Source organism: Alosa sapidissima, chromosome 24 (genome assembly GCF_018492685.1).
Source record: "Alosa sapidissima isolate fAloSap1 chromosome 24, fAloSap1.pri, whole genome shotgun sequence".
NCBI classification, from domain to species: domain Eukaryota; kingdom Metazoa; phylum Chordata; class Actinopteri; order Clupeiformes; family Clupeidae; genus Alosa; species Alosa sapidissima.
Window position 1 is genome coordinate 21,945,247 of NC_055980.1, and position 17,500 is coordinate 21,962,746.

At 42.9% G+C, this 17,500-nt stretch overlaps 3 protein-coding genes across 8 annotated transcripts in view; 2 read left to right on the forward strand and 1 right to left on the reverse strand.

The window, feature by feature from the left end:
- The window catches only part of rfng (RFNG O-fucosylpeptide 3-beta-N-acetylglucosaminyltransferase), a 16,453-nt gene extending 9,419 nt beyond the window's left edge, over window positions 1–7,034 (forward strand). The window contains 8 exon segments of the mRNA XM_042082719.1: window positions 433–481; window positions 1,102–1,204; window positions 1,930–1,975; window positions 1,977–2,084; window positions 2,640–2,725; window positions 4,685–4,850; window positions 5,320–5,405; window positions 5,707–7,034. Coding sequence (XP_041938653.1) covers window positions 433–481; window positions 1,102–1,204; window positions 1,930–1,975; window positions 1,977–2,084; window positions 2,640–2,725; window positions 4,685–4,850; window positions 5,320–5,405; window positions 5,707–5,773 — 711 coding nt within the window. The 3' untranslated portion in view covers window positions 5,774–7,034.
- A 1,623-nt stretch (window positions 7,035–8,657) lies between these two features.
- On the forward strand, window positions 8,658–14,353 carry dcxr (dicarbonyl/L-xylulose reductase). 6 transcript variants are annotated; one of them, XM_042083694.1, is made up of 10 exons: window positions 8,658–8,790; window positions 8,896–9,011; window positions 9,213–9,295; window positions 9,583–9,680; window positions 9,900–10,054; window positions 10,358–10,400; window positions 10,774–10,873; window positions 12,475–12,539; window positions 13,216–13,333; window positions 13,798–14,353. In XM_042083694.1, exons 3-10 carry the CDS (start codon window positions 9,244–9,246, stop codon window positions 13,899–13,901), a joined length of 735 nt encoding a protein of 244 aa, XP_041939628.1. In that variant the 5' UTR covers window positions 8,658–8,790; window positions 8,896–9,011; window positions 9,213–9,243; the 3' UTR covers window positions 13,902–14,353. The 6 variants fall into 6 exon arrangements, with proteins under 6 accessions (XP_041939628.1, XP_041939629.1, XP_041939631.1 ...); XM_042083695.1 differs by having other exon boundaries at window positions 8,896–8,972; XM_042083696.1 differs by lacking the exon at window positions 8,658–8,790 and having other exon boundaries at window positions 8,810–9,011; window positions 13,838–14,353.
- Window positions 14,354–15,839: 1,486 nt separating this feature from the next.
- The window catches only part of rac3b (Rac family small GTPase 3b), a 9,924-nt gene continuing 8,263 nt past the window's right edge, over window positions 15,840–17,500 (reverse strand). Inside the window, exon 6 of the mRNA XM_042081935.1 lies at window positions 15,840–16,893. Within this exon, the coding sequence (XP_041937869.1) occupies window positions 16,763–16,893 (131 nt within the window). The 3' untranslated portion in view covers window positions 15,840–16,762. The remainder of the gene's footprint in view (window positions 16,894–17,500) is intronic.

The window sequence follows — 17,500 nt, forward strand, 5'->3', positions numbered from 1 at the left end:
GGTTTGTTTCTATTATGTCAGCAGACAGCTGCTTTCAGGAGAAATGAAGTGAGGGGAGGGACGGTGTGTGTGTCTCCCACTCACTTCCTGTCAGTCTCTTCACTGTCCTGTCTGATTAAAGGCATAAAAGCTTTAAAAATATTTTTTTAAAAAATGGAGTGAGGGGGTTGAAGTTGTCACCATCAAGGGCTCAGGCAGACTGGAGGCTGGTGTTGAGCTGGTAATGTGGGCTGTTATGGTTGTGTTTTGATGTTGTGTGACCTGAAAGTCTCTCTCATCTTGCCTTTCTTTCTTTCTCTCTCTCTCTCTCTCTCTCTCTCTCTCTCTCTCTCTCTCTCTCTCTCTCTCTCTCTCTCTCTCTCTCTCTCTCTCTCTCTCTCTCTCTCTCTCTCTCTCTCTCTCTCTCTCTCTCTCTCTCTCTCTCTCTCTCAGACCTTCATATTCACTGATGGTGAAGATAAGGAGCTGAGGAAGAAGCCAGGTAAAATTCTAAATCAAGGAATGGAAATGGGGTCATATTTCCATTTAATGAATGATACTTGTTTTTTCTTGATCGGTTGTTATTTTCTAGATCCTTATCTGCCAGGCAAGTTTATTTGTGTTGCACAGTTCATACACACATGCAATACAAAATACTTTACGTATTTGCAATTACAAATTGCAGATCAGATGAAAGACCATGGAAAAGTAAGAGAGTAAAGTTCATTATAAAAGAACATAGTGTAGAAAAATAGACCGGAAAAAGTTTAAATAACAAAACCGGACTGACATTTTGGGCACGTTTTCAGATCATCAGAAAGTCAGACCTTTGTGTTCTTGTGATTGTGTGCTCTTCTCCACATATTGATGGCACATGATCGCACACAAGATTAATGTTTTCTGCTGCGTCATTTAGCAGTTGGGGCTGGCAAGTCGTTTCACGCCATCGCAGAAAACAAGCATGTCTACAGCCAGCTTCTGTCATACTGGATCTATGGCTCTGATGATCACTTAGCGTCATAGTGATTTATGGAGGTGTCTTTCCAATGCTTATATATTGTCTTTCTTTCTTTCTTTCTTTCTTTCTCTCTCTCTCGTTCTCTCATTCCCTCTGTTTTTCAGGGCTGAATATGATCAACACGAACTGTTCAGCTGCTCACACCCGTCAGGCCCTGTGCTGTAAGATGTCTGTGGAGTACGACAAGTTCATTGAGTCACAGAAAAAGTTGAGTAATACTCCACCTGAGTGTGAAAAGCCCCCCCCCCTCCAGCACACAACCACACACACACACACACACACACCCTTGCGCACTCACTGTAAGAGACTTGTCAAGCGTGTGTTAGGTGTCAGTCCTCACATGCAATAAAACGCTCTGCTGAGGTGTGTGTGTGTGTGTGTGTGTGTGTAAAGAGTCAGGGTAGATCAGTATAGGCCCACTACCCTCCCCCTCCATCTCCTGTAGAAGAGGAGTTGGCATCACCTTGTCAAGTTTGGCATTTTGTTGACGTGTTAACAGACATTTATAACTTCCTTATCAGTGGCCTGTAGGAAGAGCAGTGGCAGTTTTTTCCCTCTCAGACAGATAGGTGAAATGGGTCACTCTGGAGGTATATATCTTAGTTTTTAAAAAATGTATACCTTCACTTTCCATTAAAGCTTTCACTTGTTAACTACTTAAAAAAAAAAGTTTTTTTCTATCTCTTTTTACCATGTCCATCTGACATCTATACATGACATGAGTATTATTCTTTAGTAAAGGCTTTCTGAAAGTACATGTGTTACTCTAAAGACTTTTATTCCATTTGTTTAGCTAGCATATCTGTCAATCAAGTAGCCAATCCCTTTTAGATACACATAACTGCCCAGTCTTGGACGCTGTCCATGTGCTTGTGGTGTTTTCATGGTTCCGTATCGTTTCTGCTGCTGCTGCTGCTGCTGCTCCTCCGTAGGTGGTTCTGCCATGTGGACGACGATAACTACGTGATCCTGCCCAGCCCTGCTCCGGCTGCTAGCCTCCTACTCCCACACGCAGGACGTGTATCTGGGTCGGCCGAGCCTGGACCACCCCATAGAGGCAGCCGAGAGGGTCAAGAGCGACGGATCGGTGAGTGGCGCCTTCTCTCCTAATGGACCTTTTTTACGGCTGCCATTTTGACAAGAAATGGCAGGGTAGTTCCACTTCCTGTTCCTGTAATCCCCCCCCACCCCCCGTTCTGTGATTGGTTCCTTCGTTGCGGTGAAAATCGCATCCATGGAATCCAGGCTGCCTAGCAGCGCGAATAAAATCATGGGAAAACCCAGGCTAGTCGGGAAGGCTCTCTAGCCTGCTCATATATTTCCGATTGAACGTGTTGTAGCGCCTGTTGTTTTTAGTGTACCTGTTTACACTGAAGTTGGGTGTTGCACCTAGTAAATGTGCATGTTAAAATTCTGAATGATTATGCGTGTGTCAAATAAAAAATAATTAAATTAAAAAAGCTATTTAAAAAGTACTCTGGAGAAGTACCACAAAATGTCTGGAGTAGTTGCTACATGTTATTAACAATGTACTTATGAGTGTTTCACATTCACATATAGTTGTTCTGAGAGAAGCAACCTTTCAGGTTGAGTAAATAAATTATGATATTTATGTTTTTTTTATTGTCTCCGTCTCTCCTAGGTGTCAGTCAAGTTCTGGTTTGCCACCGGTGGAGCCGGTTTCTGCATCAGTAGAGGACTGGCACTCAAAATGAGCCCGTGGGCAAGGTGAGTTCTAGGAATTAGTCACTATTGTTGTCTGTCTGTCTCTTGACATCACTTTAAAAAAACACTATGTACGGTAACAATAAGTCACTTTTGCCACTGAGGTGTAACACATCCTCTTTAAAGGTACACTATGCAGGTTTAGGTATTTAAAGGTACACTATGCAGGTTTAGGTATTTTTGGTGACTAGAGCTCCCTCTAGAGTCGCGATATATTTATATTTTACTAAGGTGCTGTGAATAGCAAACTTCTCCTGACTACTCCCCCTGTACACAATGAAAATGCTTTTATTGTGGAGGTGAAGGATTAACAACAGGCAAAAACTATCTCCAAAGAGCTATGTCTACTGAGAAGGTAATGTTTCACGATTCTCGTGAGATTTGTCGGGCCGCTGTTCTTGAAATTGCATGTCTGATTTTCTCGGTAGCAATTCGCTACGGCTATGCTGTATAGCTATGCTAGGTAAACGATTCGCCTATTACAAGTTTGCTTCCCAGATCCAAATCACCATGAAATTGGCTTCGTAAAAGGTATATTAAGGTGAAAATCTTGCATAGTGTACCTTTTTAAATTCATTTTGATGGTGTATGGTCATGCGAAGGAAACGCATTCAGGCCAGGTCATTCAGGATATGCACTAGGCCAGGGATCTCCAACCTTTTTTCCCTCTGAGAGCTACTTTGATAAAATGGACATGGCCAGGAGCTTTTATATTAGTAGTAGCATGCCATGCATTTACATAGCTGATCTCCACCCAAAACCGCTGAATAAGATTTGTATGCTTTTTAAAGGTTCCTTTCAACTAATTTACCTTCTCTCTTTGTAGACTGAGAATTTGATTTCATAGGAATTTTAACATTTTTCCCAAGTGACTGGGTTATCAGATTTATGAACATCTTCCTCAAACCTTTTGGAGAGCTACTTAAAAACAAGTGGGGAGCTGCTGGTAGCTTGCAAGCTAACTGTTGGAGACCCCTGCATTAGGCAGTTATGTGCTCCTGGCCAGGTCATTCAGGATATGCACTAGGCAGTTATGTGCTCCTGGCCAGGTCATTCAGGATATGCACTAGGCTGTTATGTGCTCCTGGCCAGGTCATTCAGGATATGCACTAGGCTGTTATGTGCTCTGGGCTGAAACACCAAAAGACACCAGTTAACATGGCTTTCAGTTAGACCAAAACTTGCATAGTGCTGGGGGATGCTGTCGCACAACTGACCTCTGCGCCCGCACCACAGTCGGGTCCAAATGCCCACAGGGACCCGGATTTGAGTCCGATCTGACTCATTTCCCAATCCCACCCCATCAACAAAAAAAAACAAAAAAATACTTTTAAAAAAAAAAGAACGTTTTAAGATGACATGACCGACATTTTGAATGTTAAGTCAGACTGCAAATGATAACACTCATAAATTGTTTGGAATTGGAAGATAACACTCATAAATTGTTTGGAATTGGAAGTGTAAGGTAAGTTCTTCTGTTCAGTTACTAATATGACCTAACTCTTAACTTACACATCAAATCATTAGAGGTGACTACTACAGATTTTACATAGCTTCTTTTTTGGGAGAGTCAAGTCTCATCCTAAGCTTATCAGAAGTCTCTTGTTCCCCCTTTTGAATAAGGCCCGAGCTACACAAGTCCCGCATCCAGGATGTGGCTAGGATGGTATCTAGGATGTTGCTAGGACAGTATCAGAAACACCAATTAAGTTGGTGACATTTCACCAGAGAGGGTTGAAATGGAGCGGTATTTCCCAGATCCAATCACAAATAGTATGGCCTGTATCACGTATCATGACAACGCATTATGTCTGGTGTAGCCAGTACCATTGATTACAGTGGAAGCTACTTGTTGCAGCAGATGCTCGGCGAATGGAACGCTGCAGTTACGTTCCCCGAATAGCCTTCCTGTAAGTGTCGGGGCATTCCTGCGTCATTAACATAATTGTTTGTTCTGTTCAGCCTCGGTAACTTCATCACCACGGCAGAGAAGATCCGTCTCCCTGACGACTGCACCATCGGCTACATCATCGAGGCGTTGTTGGAGGTCTCCATGACGCACACACACCTGTTCCACTCGCACCTGGAGAACCTGCAGCGGTTGCCCAGCAACACTGTGTTAGATCAGGTGGACTCCTAAACATGTCATATAGACTTTGATTTAGCCTAGCATATTCTGTGTATCATAGAAATTCCACTATAATCTCAGTGAAGCTAAGGTTAAGTTTCAGATAGAGAAAATACCCCTTTCAGTGCTGAGCTTCACTCAAGCCTCCACCCCCCCCCCCCCCCCCCAGTTCAGATGGATTATTCTTGGCTGCTGTTGCCATAGTCTTTCTGCTTTGTTGGTGTGAAGACCTTGCTGTTTCTATGGCACCTTGAAATTATAATCATTGTGCAGCTTGCAATTTATGTGAAGTGAATTGAATTGTCATGAATTGAGTTGCCTGTGGCATGACATTTCTCATTGACGACATGGTCCACCTCAAAAGGGAGATAAAATGATCCTCCTTAAAAAAAAATTGTGTGTGTAAAAACGAAATACTTTTGTGCTCATGTGTTTCTTTCTGTGTGTGTTTGTGGACACTCTCTTGTAGGTTACCCTGAGCTATGGAGGATTTGAGAATAGAAGGAATGTGGTCAGTGTCGGGGGCATCTTCTCATTGGCCGAAGACCCGTCACGGTAAGCTCCTCTTTGTCACGGTGAATTTGTGCTGTTTGAATTGATTCAGTTGTAGTGTATTTGCACTGTCTAGCGTTGGTTATCTTAAAGCTTCTCTCTAAGCTCTGTCATGGTGTAGCACACGAGAGCTTACTTTTCAAGTAAGATGGTTTGATAAGAGGCTTGGTTGGTTTGATAAGAGGCTTTTTTCACTCTTTTCATGTCTTCCCCCCCTCTCTTTCTTTTTTTTTTCTCTCTCTCTCTCTCTCCCACCCATCCCATCTCCTCATCTTCCATAATTTCACCCTCTCCCCCCTTTCAGGTTTAAAACCATCCACTGCCTTCTGTATCCAGAGACGGAATGGTGCCCCAAAAAGAGCCGCCCCTGACCTCTGTCCCAGAGTTGCCCCCGTTGAAAGCACTCCTCTATTCCTTCACAAACTATCTCCGGTCTCCCTGGAGCAATGTTGTGCTTCTCCAAAATCAACAGTTTACCACTTTTGGGACTTTGTTTTTTTTTTTTGTTAAAAAGCTGTTTCAGCTTTTCATACAAATTTCTATTAAGGTACAAAAGCCAGGTTTGTATCTGGCTGCTTCTTGAGACAGGGTAAAGGCTTTAATTTATTATTATTGGTCCCAAACCATTTGAAAGACTGGATGGTGGACGTACATGAGCAGTATTAGTGGATATTGAAAAGCAAATCAGTATTACAGGTCTGTTAGGACGTGTTCCTTCATTCTGCCAGGCTTTGACAAACTGCAGTGTTTTTTGGTTTGTTTTTTTTTTGTCATCGGCCTGTTAAACATATACGTGTATGAATCCATAATAGCACATGACAGCCAATATTATGACCACAGCTAATGCAATCGAGGTGTAGAAATAGGAGCCCAGTGAGCATTACGACAGTGGAGCCATTGTGCCTGGCGGCCATTTTGTAAGAAACAAGTGAACCACAGCACTGATTCAATCACCCAATCATGCCAGGTTATTCATTTGGAAGGAGTTATTCATAGTTCAGTTCAGGTCGTTACGCAATTTGTGTGGACATTAAATTTAATGACATCAAGACTTACTGACGACGTCATTTCGAAGGCAGTAAAATCTGTCGGTTTTTTAAAGATCATTATTGCGCCGTTTTGAGAATCATGGGATTTCACACTCATATCATCCTATTAACGCCATCATGACAAAACAAGATTTTCCATTCCAAGTTCTCGCCTGAAACAAGTTATTGAGTTGGTCGATTTTTAGGTCAAAACTTTTTCAAAAGGTCAAAACTTTTTCAAAAAGCAAAACCTGATATTCCTGCCAAGTCTGTGTGCTATATAGTTCCTGTGCCCTTCATTATGTTCTTGACTTTTCATGCTCTGTTGAATTGCACAAGCGCAATCACTGCTGGCCAGTGGTAGGTATAGTTAAACACATGCCAAAACCAACACACTATATCGTCCTAAGCAACACCAGCTCGTGAATGTGCACTCAATCACAAAAATTATGTCTAGCACATACCCGTTATACAACACCATACGAGTGAGAGTTGCAAAAACACTACCAAAGAATGTTGTGGTTGATTCCTATGTGTTCTGTTCTTATGTATATGTATGTACGTCTGTGTGTCTGAAAATAAAGCATGTTGCAGTTGCCACAGACTGTTCCATTCTGCGTACTGCTTATTCACAACACTGACTGGAGTACTCTTTGTATATATTACATTGATGTAATAGCCTACATGTATTCACTCATGGAGTTGCTAAGTCAACAGTATGTCTAGGGACTAAGGAAACATTAACTCATAGTAGCATAGTTAACAATTATTAGTTCCCTTTTAGAAGCGGATATTGCTGTAGCATGAACGTGCAGTAATAGCATAGGTACGTAATAAATGTCAGCAGGCACAAAACCTTTTTATGGGGAAAACTAACAAAGCCTTACTGAGCTTTTACTGGGACCAAACGAGGTAAGAGACGCGTGTCTGCCATGTACCACATTTGTATGGTGCCTGCTTGACTGAATAAATTGTGTGTGTGTGTGTGTGTGTGTGTGTGGGACACAGAGGAAGGTCACAGAGTTTGCTCTGTGGGGTTTGTATCAAGAAGGGGAAATTACAGTGTAAATGTAGGCCCTGTGTGGCACAGCAGTCGTGCCCTGGCGCCCTGCACAATTTATGCTCAGGATATTCCAACATAATTCCTGGTTTTCCTGCCAACTGTAAAAATGGGTGACTGCTACTCTCTCTCACATGCAAATGCAAAGCCATGTGAGGATGTAAGAAAAAAAATGTTACATATTTAGAAAGTATTATATTTACATTCATATAGCAGACACTTTTATCCAACGCGACTCATAGCAAGAGAATATACAGTGATGGCCAAAAGTATTGGCACCCATGCTAAAGTTGACTGAAAAGAGGAATATAAAATCATCTTTTAGAAATTTATCTTAATGCCTTAAGTGAAAAAGTGGTTTGATGCTCATTGAGCTCAATGCAAATCAAACCAGCTAATAGGCTAACTGAAATAACACCCATGCCAATCTCTAGGTATGGTGAAGGGTATGTGATGATGTGGGGCTATTTTAATTCCAAAGGCCAAGGTAACTTTATCAGGATGCACAGTATTCTGGATCCATGAAATAACTGGCCTTTAAAAATAAAAATCTGCCTGTCTCTATGGGAATTTAACATAGGGGTGGGAATACTTATGACCCCTGTATTTTAAGGAAGAACATTTATTTATTTATGATACATTATTCATTCACTAAGAAAATTGGTGTCCTTAAAGGTTAGATATTTCCTCATTTTTCACTTAAGGCATTAAGATCAATTTCCAAAAGATGATTTTATATTCCTCTTTTCAGTCAACTTTAGCATGGGTGCCAATACTTTTGGCCATCACTGTACCATTCAAACTACAGTGCAGAGGAGACCTTAGCTAGGAATTACTACTGCATCTGTCAATACTAGATAGTGCCTTCATTAGTAGCCTAAAGTAAACAATATGTAGGAAAAACTGAGGTGAGTGTACTGTGCATTATTAAAGGTCAACCGCCACCTATAAGCCAATGAGGATACACATCAGTCAATTTATTCAGTGGGGCAGATACAATATCTGCAGTTATACGTCAATTTATTCAGTGGTGCATACCATTACACAATATCTGCAGTTATAGGACAACAATATGTTTAACACTCAAGCAGTGGAGTTATTTTTGAAAGGGATAATATTATCTGATGTTTAAAAACACTTATTTCCCCCCCATCTCAACAAGCCTATTAAAGCTGTAATCAGCCATAACATTGGAGATGAGTGCATAGAAAGTATGAAAGAAAATAACCACCAAAACCACTGACAAGCATTTTATAGCAACCGTGCTGTGTCATCGTGCGTATCCAACTTTATAATTAGGGTAAACTGACGTCCACATCCACATCTAACGCCGCATCTGCAACTCCTGCTACGGTGTAACTATTTTTCAACATTAACTTTTTTGCTGTGCTGTTTCCTCCTCCAGTTGAACTACCGTAAACACGAAAACTGAACTTCGCCCAGTCGTCCACGCCTGCAGAAACAGCAATCGCTGAGAGCAGAGTAAGAAGTTCGCAAAATATCTCATTCTATCTGCAAAAGGTACTAGTTTCACTTTTAATGTTCGAGCGACTTGTGAAATCCTGTCTCTCGGAGGGAGGATATTTAGGCTACGTGAAGCAACAAATATATGGCTGCAGTGACTACATGCGGAACTTCATAGTCTGAATTCTTTTTGGCTAGCTAAATACTTGTCACCTTAATAAACTCGTTTTAACCACCAGCTTGTAACATTTAATCCAGGTTGAAACACTGTCACTGTGGACTCGCAACAATGGAGATCTCGTTTGCAGGCAAACAGGCTCTGGTCACGGGAGCAGGAAAGGGTGAGATAAATATTAAGGGGATAGCGACATCTTTTTGGACTGAATGCTTTACTGAAAACTTCACCATCAACATGTAGTTGGGCTATGCAAATAATTTTATATATTTATTGGCATCCTCAAAAACCTATGAAGAAGTATTTTCATCACCATTCTTAATGATTCAAAATGACACGACTGCTGCTTTGATCAGATTATTCTGCTATGTAGCCTAACAGCAGTGACTGCAGGCTGCTGTTTGAAATATCGACTGCCATTAAAACCCTGCCTCTGTTGCATTCTATTGACAGGCATCGGTCGGGCAACCGTGTTGGCGTTGGCACGTTGCGGGGCAGAGGTTACGGCTGTCACACGCACTCAAGCTGACCTAAACAGCCTCGTGCTCGAAGTAATGACCCCGAACGTTCACCCACAGACAGTCTGATCGGGCTCACTGACTACTCCCCCGCTGTGCTATTGTATTTCGGCGCGCAACAGATCCACCTCCATGCATATGAACGCGAGATAATTACCTATTCCACTATTTCATGACTAATGGCATTTGAATGAAAAGCAGTGTGACGATCAGGAATCCTTTTGTGATGTTTTTGATGTCCTTGATCTTTAGTGTCCATCTGTCAGACCCGTGTGTGTGGACCTGTCCGACTGGGAGGCCACGGAGGCGGCTCTGAAAGATGTCGGGCCCGTGGACCTGCTGGTGAACAATGCCGCGTACGCCTCACTGCAGCCTTTTCTTGAGGTCACGCCGGAGCAGTTTGACATGTAAAGAGCATTCCACAACATTGCTGACACATTTCCAAAGATCTTTATGAGAAAGTGTTGGCTCAGCGGCAAATGTTAGTCATTTCTGAAATAACTTGGTGATTGAGTGATGAGAGTTGTCACTGTGGCTGTTCTGTGGCAATATTCCTCGATCCACATTGCAGTCAGTCACGCAGTCATGCTGGTTTTAGTGCATTAATTTGTATTTTAATGGAGCTTTGATTGACACCTGTTTAATATATGTTAATGCATCAGTACTGGGTTATTCTTGAAGCTGGTCATATATTGTGTTGTTTTTTGTAGGTCTTTCAACATCAATGTGAAGGCTGCTCTTCATGTTGCCCAGGTAAAAAAAAAGACATACTGGCATTTGAGCATATCTGCCTTTGGTGAAGTTCAGCAGTATTTTCAAGGTGAAGTGTGCAGTTTGCATTTGTGTGTGTGTCTGTGTGTTTGTGTGTGTGTCTGTGTCTGTGTCTGTGTCTGTGTCTCTGTGTGTGTGTGTGTGTGTGTGTGTGAGAGAGAGAGAGAGAGAGAGAGAGATGTAAGTGCTGTGAAATGAGAGAGAGAGAGACCATCAGAGGGAGAGTGCAGTGGACTGCTCATTGCTCATGGCCATCAGAGGGAGAGTGCAGTGGACTGCTCGTTGCTCATGGCCATCAGAGGGAGAGTGCAGTGGACTGCTCGTTGCTCATGGCCAATGGATCATGTCGTTGCAGATAGTCGCTCGTGGCCTGAAGGCGCGGGGCAGCGGGGGCTCCATTGTGAACATCTCCAGCCAGGCGTCCCAGTGTGCACTGCGGGACCACGCCGTCTACTGTGAGAACAGCACGACACCCAGACACCGCACTCTCACTTCAAAAGTATAAGTATATATACTCTTTTGATCCCGTGAGGGAAATTTGGTCTCTGCATTTATCCCAATCCGTGAATTAGTGAAACACACTCAGCACACAGTGAACACACAGTGAGGTGAAGCACACACTAATCCCAGCGCAGTGAGCTGCCTGCTACAGCGGCGCTCGGGGAGCAGTGAGGGGTTAGGTGCCTTGCTCAAGGGCACTTCAGCCGTGCCTACTGGTTGGGGTTCAAACCTGCAACCCTCCGGTTACAAGTCCGAAGCCCTAACCAGTAGGCCACGATTGCCCCAGTAGGCCACGGTTGCCCCAGTAGGCCACGATTGCCCCAGTAGGCCACGGCTGCCCCAGTAGGCCACGGTTGCCCCAGTAGTCCACGGTTGCCCCAAGTCTCCACTTAGAGCAGTGATGAGGAGAGACGCATCATTTTTGTTCATGACAATGTGACATGATCATGTAAAAGATAAAAGTCAACTCTCCTGACTGAGCAGGGACAAGGAGATGAGTCCTATGTCTATAGAATACATTTTTGTTATGCTTTATGCAAATCAAGACAGTGTGACAAATGATGACATAAAAGGCAACACAGACCGATCAAAATAAGAGAGAACCAAATATTCAGAGGTGGTGAAATGTAAAAAGGCTGGATCACTAGAATATAAGCAACAATAAATCAAGAATTTGGAAAGGCTGTTCGGTTCTATAAAAATTAGTTTTGAAATAAGATTTTTTTCCCAGGGTGAGACTATAGAGCTCAACTGCAGTATTTCGAGTGGGAAATTAGACCGATCTCTCAGCCATCTGGCACCAGATATGCTTTCTGAGCCAGTCTTCTCTCAGAATATGTCTCACACAGCACCCAATTACATCAAACTTGCACAATCAAATAAAGACCAGATTTTTATTGATTGTCAGAACAGTTGACATGAAAGTGAGTATGATCTCGGCTGATTCGTGATACCTAAGGTATTCTATTATGCACATTTTCGTCTGTCAAAACCATGACAAAATAAGGGTAATTGAGTGAAATAATTTGCCCATAATAGACCTCATTCTTGAGATGCTTTCTCAAGGTAACAATGCGCCTCTGGAATGCATAGCGTGGGGAGATGGAACTGCGCTCCTCAGTCATGACAATGAAGAGAATGCGATGAATCCACGCCTTTTTGTTTAAAACATTTCACACAAATTGGCAGTTAGTTTTAAGAATAACAGAGGCTACACTGAACCGTTGCATTCACATAGTCTCTGATGCAGCAATATTAGCTTCCACTGTAATCAATGGAACTGGCTACATCAGACGTGATAGCGGCGTGTAGATTCAGAACAAATAGACCAGTCTTCTAAAATGAATCATAATAAATTTGTATGCGTCGTGAATGGAACGCTTCAGTTACTCTCCCGGCGTAGCCTCCCTGTAGGACTTGGTGAATTTCGTCAATGTCTTAACTGTGTGGCTGTGTGTAACATCTGTTATCTCTGTGTCCTGTTTTATTGTTGTTATTGTTGATATTGTTATATGTTGGTCTTAAAATGCATTTTAAATGGTTATATGTTGTGTAGGTGCAACCAAAGGCGCTTTGGATATGCTTACAAAAACGATGGCCCTGGAACTAGGACCTTATCAGGTGACACGCAGACTGTGCTGTTATTTTTTATTTGGAACTAGGACCTTATCAGGTGACATGCAGACTGTGCTGTTATTTTTCATTTGGAACTAGGACCTTATCAGGTGACATCAGTACATTTGCATCAGTAAAAAAAATATGACCTGCATGTTAATCTCCCTCTGATTTTCTGTTGTAATTGTTGTTGTTGTGAGTTAAGAGATACACTCTTGCACCACTCCTGTCTGTTGACACCAGCTCAAAGAGAATTCTTTACAGTGACATTCATTTGTAATCACTGCATCCCTCCACCCAGCCAAGTGGGATAGCAGATGCTGTCTCTCCGCCTGCTCTGCGATAAATAATGGCCATGTTTACACATCCACTTCTCCCCTCAGGGATTACTTATCTATGTCACTGTTTTTTATTTATTTATTTATTTATTTTAATATGTGTTTGTCCAAGAAAGATTTAAGATTTAAATACTGATGGTATTACCAGTGGGGTAGTGCTGACAGCAGGCTGTGGAGAGAGTGTGCTGTTCCCTATGCCAACATTGTGCCAAACCCGTGCCAAACAGCACTAGCAACAGATGGGTCATGAGGAGGCTTAAAAAAAAGAGACACAACAGAGACACAAGCGCGTTCACCGTCTGCTCGCTAAACTATGCACTTGTTTTTTCTGTCGGGACGGGCAGATCCGCGTGAATTCCGTCAACCCGACGGTCGTCATGACGGATATGGGCCGGATCGGCTGGAGTGACCCGGAGAAGGCCGAGGCCATGACCTCACGGATCCCGCTCGGCAGATTTGCAGGTCAGCGCAGCGGCCTCGCTGCCCGGCTCTCGCACCAAGCACGGAGGTGCTGTGTGTACTTTTAGGGAGTGTTTAACTACACACCAGACTGTCGTGAAGCCGAGCATCACTTAGAGGGAATGTGAACCTGCGTGCCAAAACACACATTTGGCCTCCGCTGGGCCACTGTTTTTTTCCCCCCTCACACCACTGCTTTTAAAAACACATATTTTGATCCTTACTCGGTGTACGAAAATAACTCAAACTTCTAACCTTCAAGTGACATATTTAAACTGTTATTCAGCATGTTGGACAGCGGCACCATGCATCTGTATGCCGAAAGATAATGTGGGGACCTTGACATGTGTTGAAGAGTCCTGATTGTGTAGTGTTAAGATGGGCCTGAATAACTGTCATGGTCTATTTGACTTATATTGGCGCTTTAACATGGCTGTGGTAACCTTGGCCCTTCCTCTGTTCTACAGAGGTGGAGGACGTTGTGAACTCCATCCTCTTCCTCCTCAGTGACAAGAGCGCGATGACCAATGGCGTGACTCTGCCGGTGGACGGAGGCTTCCTGGCCTGCTGACCTCATATCCTGTCTGGGATGTAGTGGTTCCTGCGGTCCGGATGGAGTGGACGTGATTTCATGGATGGTTCATGTCCACTGAAGAAATCTTCGACTGCACATCTGACACGTGTGCTCAATTCATATGCTACTGATACAATTTGTTACTGACACAATATGCTGTGCTGGTCTGATTTAAGTCACCCATGGTATGATAGTAATGTTGATACTGTTGATGTGATTGATAGTTGATAGTTATGTTTAATTTTGTAATAGGCCTACATTTTTACCCACGTTAAGATCTTTGTTGCACTGCCCATGCAATGCCTTAATGCCTTAAATAGGCTACACATCATCTTATGCCTTAAACATATTTCAATTAATTAACATTCCACCTATTAGCATGACTACCCCCTGTGAACTGAGAATAATCCTGTGTCCAGCCTGGTGTGAAATAAAGCCATAGTAAGCGATTTGTTTTGGGTCTTTTTTGTTTACCTTGTTTACATTATGCGGTCTTGGCATTGTGAGACCTTTCTGCTAAATCCAGCATAGGGAATCAGAAGGGGACCTGCTTGTCTGTGTGGAAATAGAAACTATATTTAGTGATTCCTGTGTCACAGTGAAAATTGTGCAAACAGGACCTCGTCTACCATTAGCTTGCGGCCAAGCCTGAAACTACTCTGACCTGGCTTGACTTCAGTTGCCATGCCAACAAGGATTTGTCTCCAATTTCAAGGTAATGGCAATGCTGTCCATCAACTGTAGAGGGCACTACACTGCAACTAGTCTCAGGACAGAGTCAAACTCTTGATTGGTCCACATGTATGTGATTTTAAAAGTGAACATAAGTAACGGTGACTTTTAAATGTGAATAATCTTTATTTAAAATGGTTTCCCCTTAAAATTATAATAGTTGCAAAGACAGGAATTCCATGTATGACAGACAGCAGACAATACTGACATTCTCATTTTTTATTTGAAGATCTATTTACAAAGTTACATTAAGTGTAATTATCAAATGTCATGTCATGGCACCTATACAACATACTGTGGTAGCAAGGGTGATTCAAAAGACCAAGTCACAATCACACACACACACACACACACACACAAACATTCATGCACTCACACTAATACCATTCCACAAACACACACATGCATTGCGTTCATACCACAAATATACATACATACACACCCACACACAGACATTGCATTCATATTCAGACCCAGTCATACACATACACACACATAAAAATATTCTCACACACACACACACTTCATGACGTTGCTGGACAATCCATGCAAACACTATTTCAATACGTCGGGAGGTCAGAATGTGTCCGTCAGCGGAGTTCCTGAGGACACTACAGAGTCAAGCACCTGGAGACATGCTCATGTCACAGCTGTCACTTATCACAAGTTTAAAACCGGAGAGGACAAACTTCAGAACGTTAAAGGAGAACTCCGGCGATCACGTAGATGTCTGTTTTCTCGAGGGGTCACCGTGTACTGTCTGTACGACAAAAAAACGAGACATGATTTTAAAAATGCCCCCAGAGTGTAGCACTGTAGCTGCCTGGCTGAAAACATTCTGCTGGCTGAAGCAACTCGAGCTAGGTAGCACCGATCGTTTTTTTTTTCTCATACCAACAGTACTCAGTGACATCGAGAAACAGAGATTTTTGTGAAAAATTGCATTTTTGTGAAAAAAGAGTTCTCCTTTAAGCCCTGAAGAAGACCAGGTTGTTGGTCGAAACATTTTTAATCAATGTAGCCATTAAAATTAAGGCTTTTTAAACTCATCCTTTCTCGTCATGGAACAATTTCATATAGATTCTGGAAAATTGACAAATTGTGCCATTTTGAAAATATCTCCTTTGGGATTGTGCTCACAGAATCTGGTGGTTGGATTCAGTGGAACCATATTTTCATTTAACTGTTTGAAAGATAAACCTCCTATTTTTAGGCTACTGCTGCACATTATGTGGAAAACAGATACAAGGAAAAACGAGAAATATTTTCACAGCTTCTGAAAAGAGAAAAGAAAAAAACGACGACACCGGCGACAGGAATGGTGGTTTGCCAGGATTTCACACGACTGCATTCTGATGTGCTAACCCGGAGAACAGCTGATTCTCAGGTACGGATTTAGCCCTATTCTGGCCCAGTTCTGGCATTTATCCGGCATTTCCACACCAGATCTGTGCCAAATTTGGGCCAGAACCGGACCGGATGAAGTCCAGAATCGGAACTCTCTCGCTGCTTTCAGGAAGAGGGTACTCTCATATCTAATTAGGCATTCCAGACGGATACACACTCTCTGAAATAACTAGGCCTACTACAGTTTCAGACAGCAATGTTCACCAATATATCCCTATAAAAACAGATTATTTCAGGAATGTGAGTTATTTAAAAAAACATCCAATACCACAAGACACTATATTCCTTCCTCTCAGCAGACTGATGTATTGGTTTCTTGTGAAAGCAATTCTGTTCAGTCTTTTTTTGTTCTCTCTCTCTCCCTTCTTTTATCTGTGTTCACAAGACTCATTGTAGCAACTGCTGGACAAAAACAAATGAAACAAAAAAAGAAATCTCTCCAAATCTCAAGCACAGGTTCACCAAAACAGAAAAAAAGACGCCTACCCCCTTCCAACCAGGACTACAACTGTATCTGCACACTGACAAATCCCATCCCGCGATAAGAGCTGGTACTCTGTGGTGGCGTTGTTGTTGTTGTTGTTGTTGTTGTTGTTGTTGTTGTTGCTGTTGTTTGGGGTGGTGGTAGTGGTAGTTCTGGGGTGGCACACCGGTGTTTGTCATGACGACGACGGCAGATGTATGGTCGTGTGAGGTGGGCGGCCCGTCGGCCGGCGCTCTCAGAAGAGCGTGCACCTTCGGCCGCGCTTCTTCACTGGAGGTGGGCACAGAACGGCGCGGATGGCCTCGTCGAATACCGTCTTGAGCCCCCGCTGTGTCAGAGCAGAGCACTCCAGGTACTTCACTGCCCCTGCACACACACACACACACACACACACACACCACATTGTAAATAGCACGTTTACGATACATACACCGTAACTTTTGCTCTGCATTTGACCCATCTGTGGTTAGTGACCACAGACACAGACACACACACACACACACACACACACACACACACTGCACACCAGGGGTGCATTTCAAGTAGGTGGTTAAGGGGCCATCCACACAGAGACGCTTTTTGGTTTAAGCATGTTTTACATCGTCTTGGCCGATCATCCAGTAAACACAATATTCGAAACCGCACTTTTTTGAAACCTAGTCCCAGGGTGAAAAAATTCGAAACCGTAGCCCTTGCAAGTTCGTTTAGACGGCGAAACCGCATACTTGCGTATCGATGATGTCATCGCCACACCTCAGCTGCCCCGGACTTGACACTTATAGTAACAATGCTGCTCTACTGTGACTATACGCATTCTGCCCACACCATACGACACGCACACAAAATGTCTGATGCTTGATAGTTTTACAGATTGGGTAGGTAATTGTTTATGTCTGCAAACATTGCATCACACACACTGCTGACTGCTGCTCTACAGTTTTTTCTAGATCACCTGCTTATTTCTTTAAGTCTG

Excerpts from the sequence above, each read along its gene's own strand:
- dcxr (XM_042083694.1), top strand. The coding sequence starts at position 9,244 with ATGGAGATCTCGTTTGCAGGCAAACAGGCTCTGGTCACGGGAGCAGGA. Across the intron at positions 10,055-10,357 it reads ACGCCGGAGCAGTTTGACAT|GTCTTTCAACATCAATGTGA; the intron begins GTAAAGAGCATT and ends TGTTTTTTGTAG. Across the intron at positions 10,874-12,474 it reads GCGGGACCACGCCGTCTACT|GTGCAACCAAAGGCGCTTTG; the intron begins GTGAGAACAGCA and ends TATGTTGTGTAG.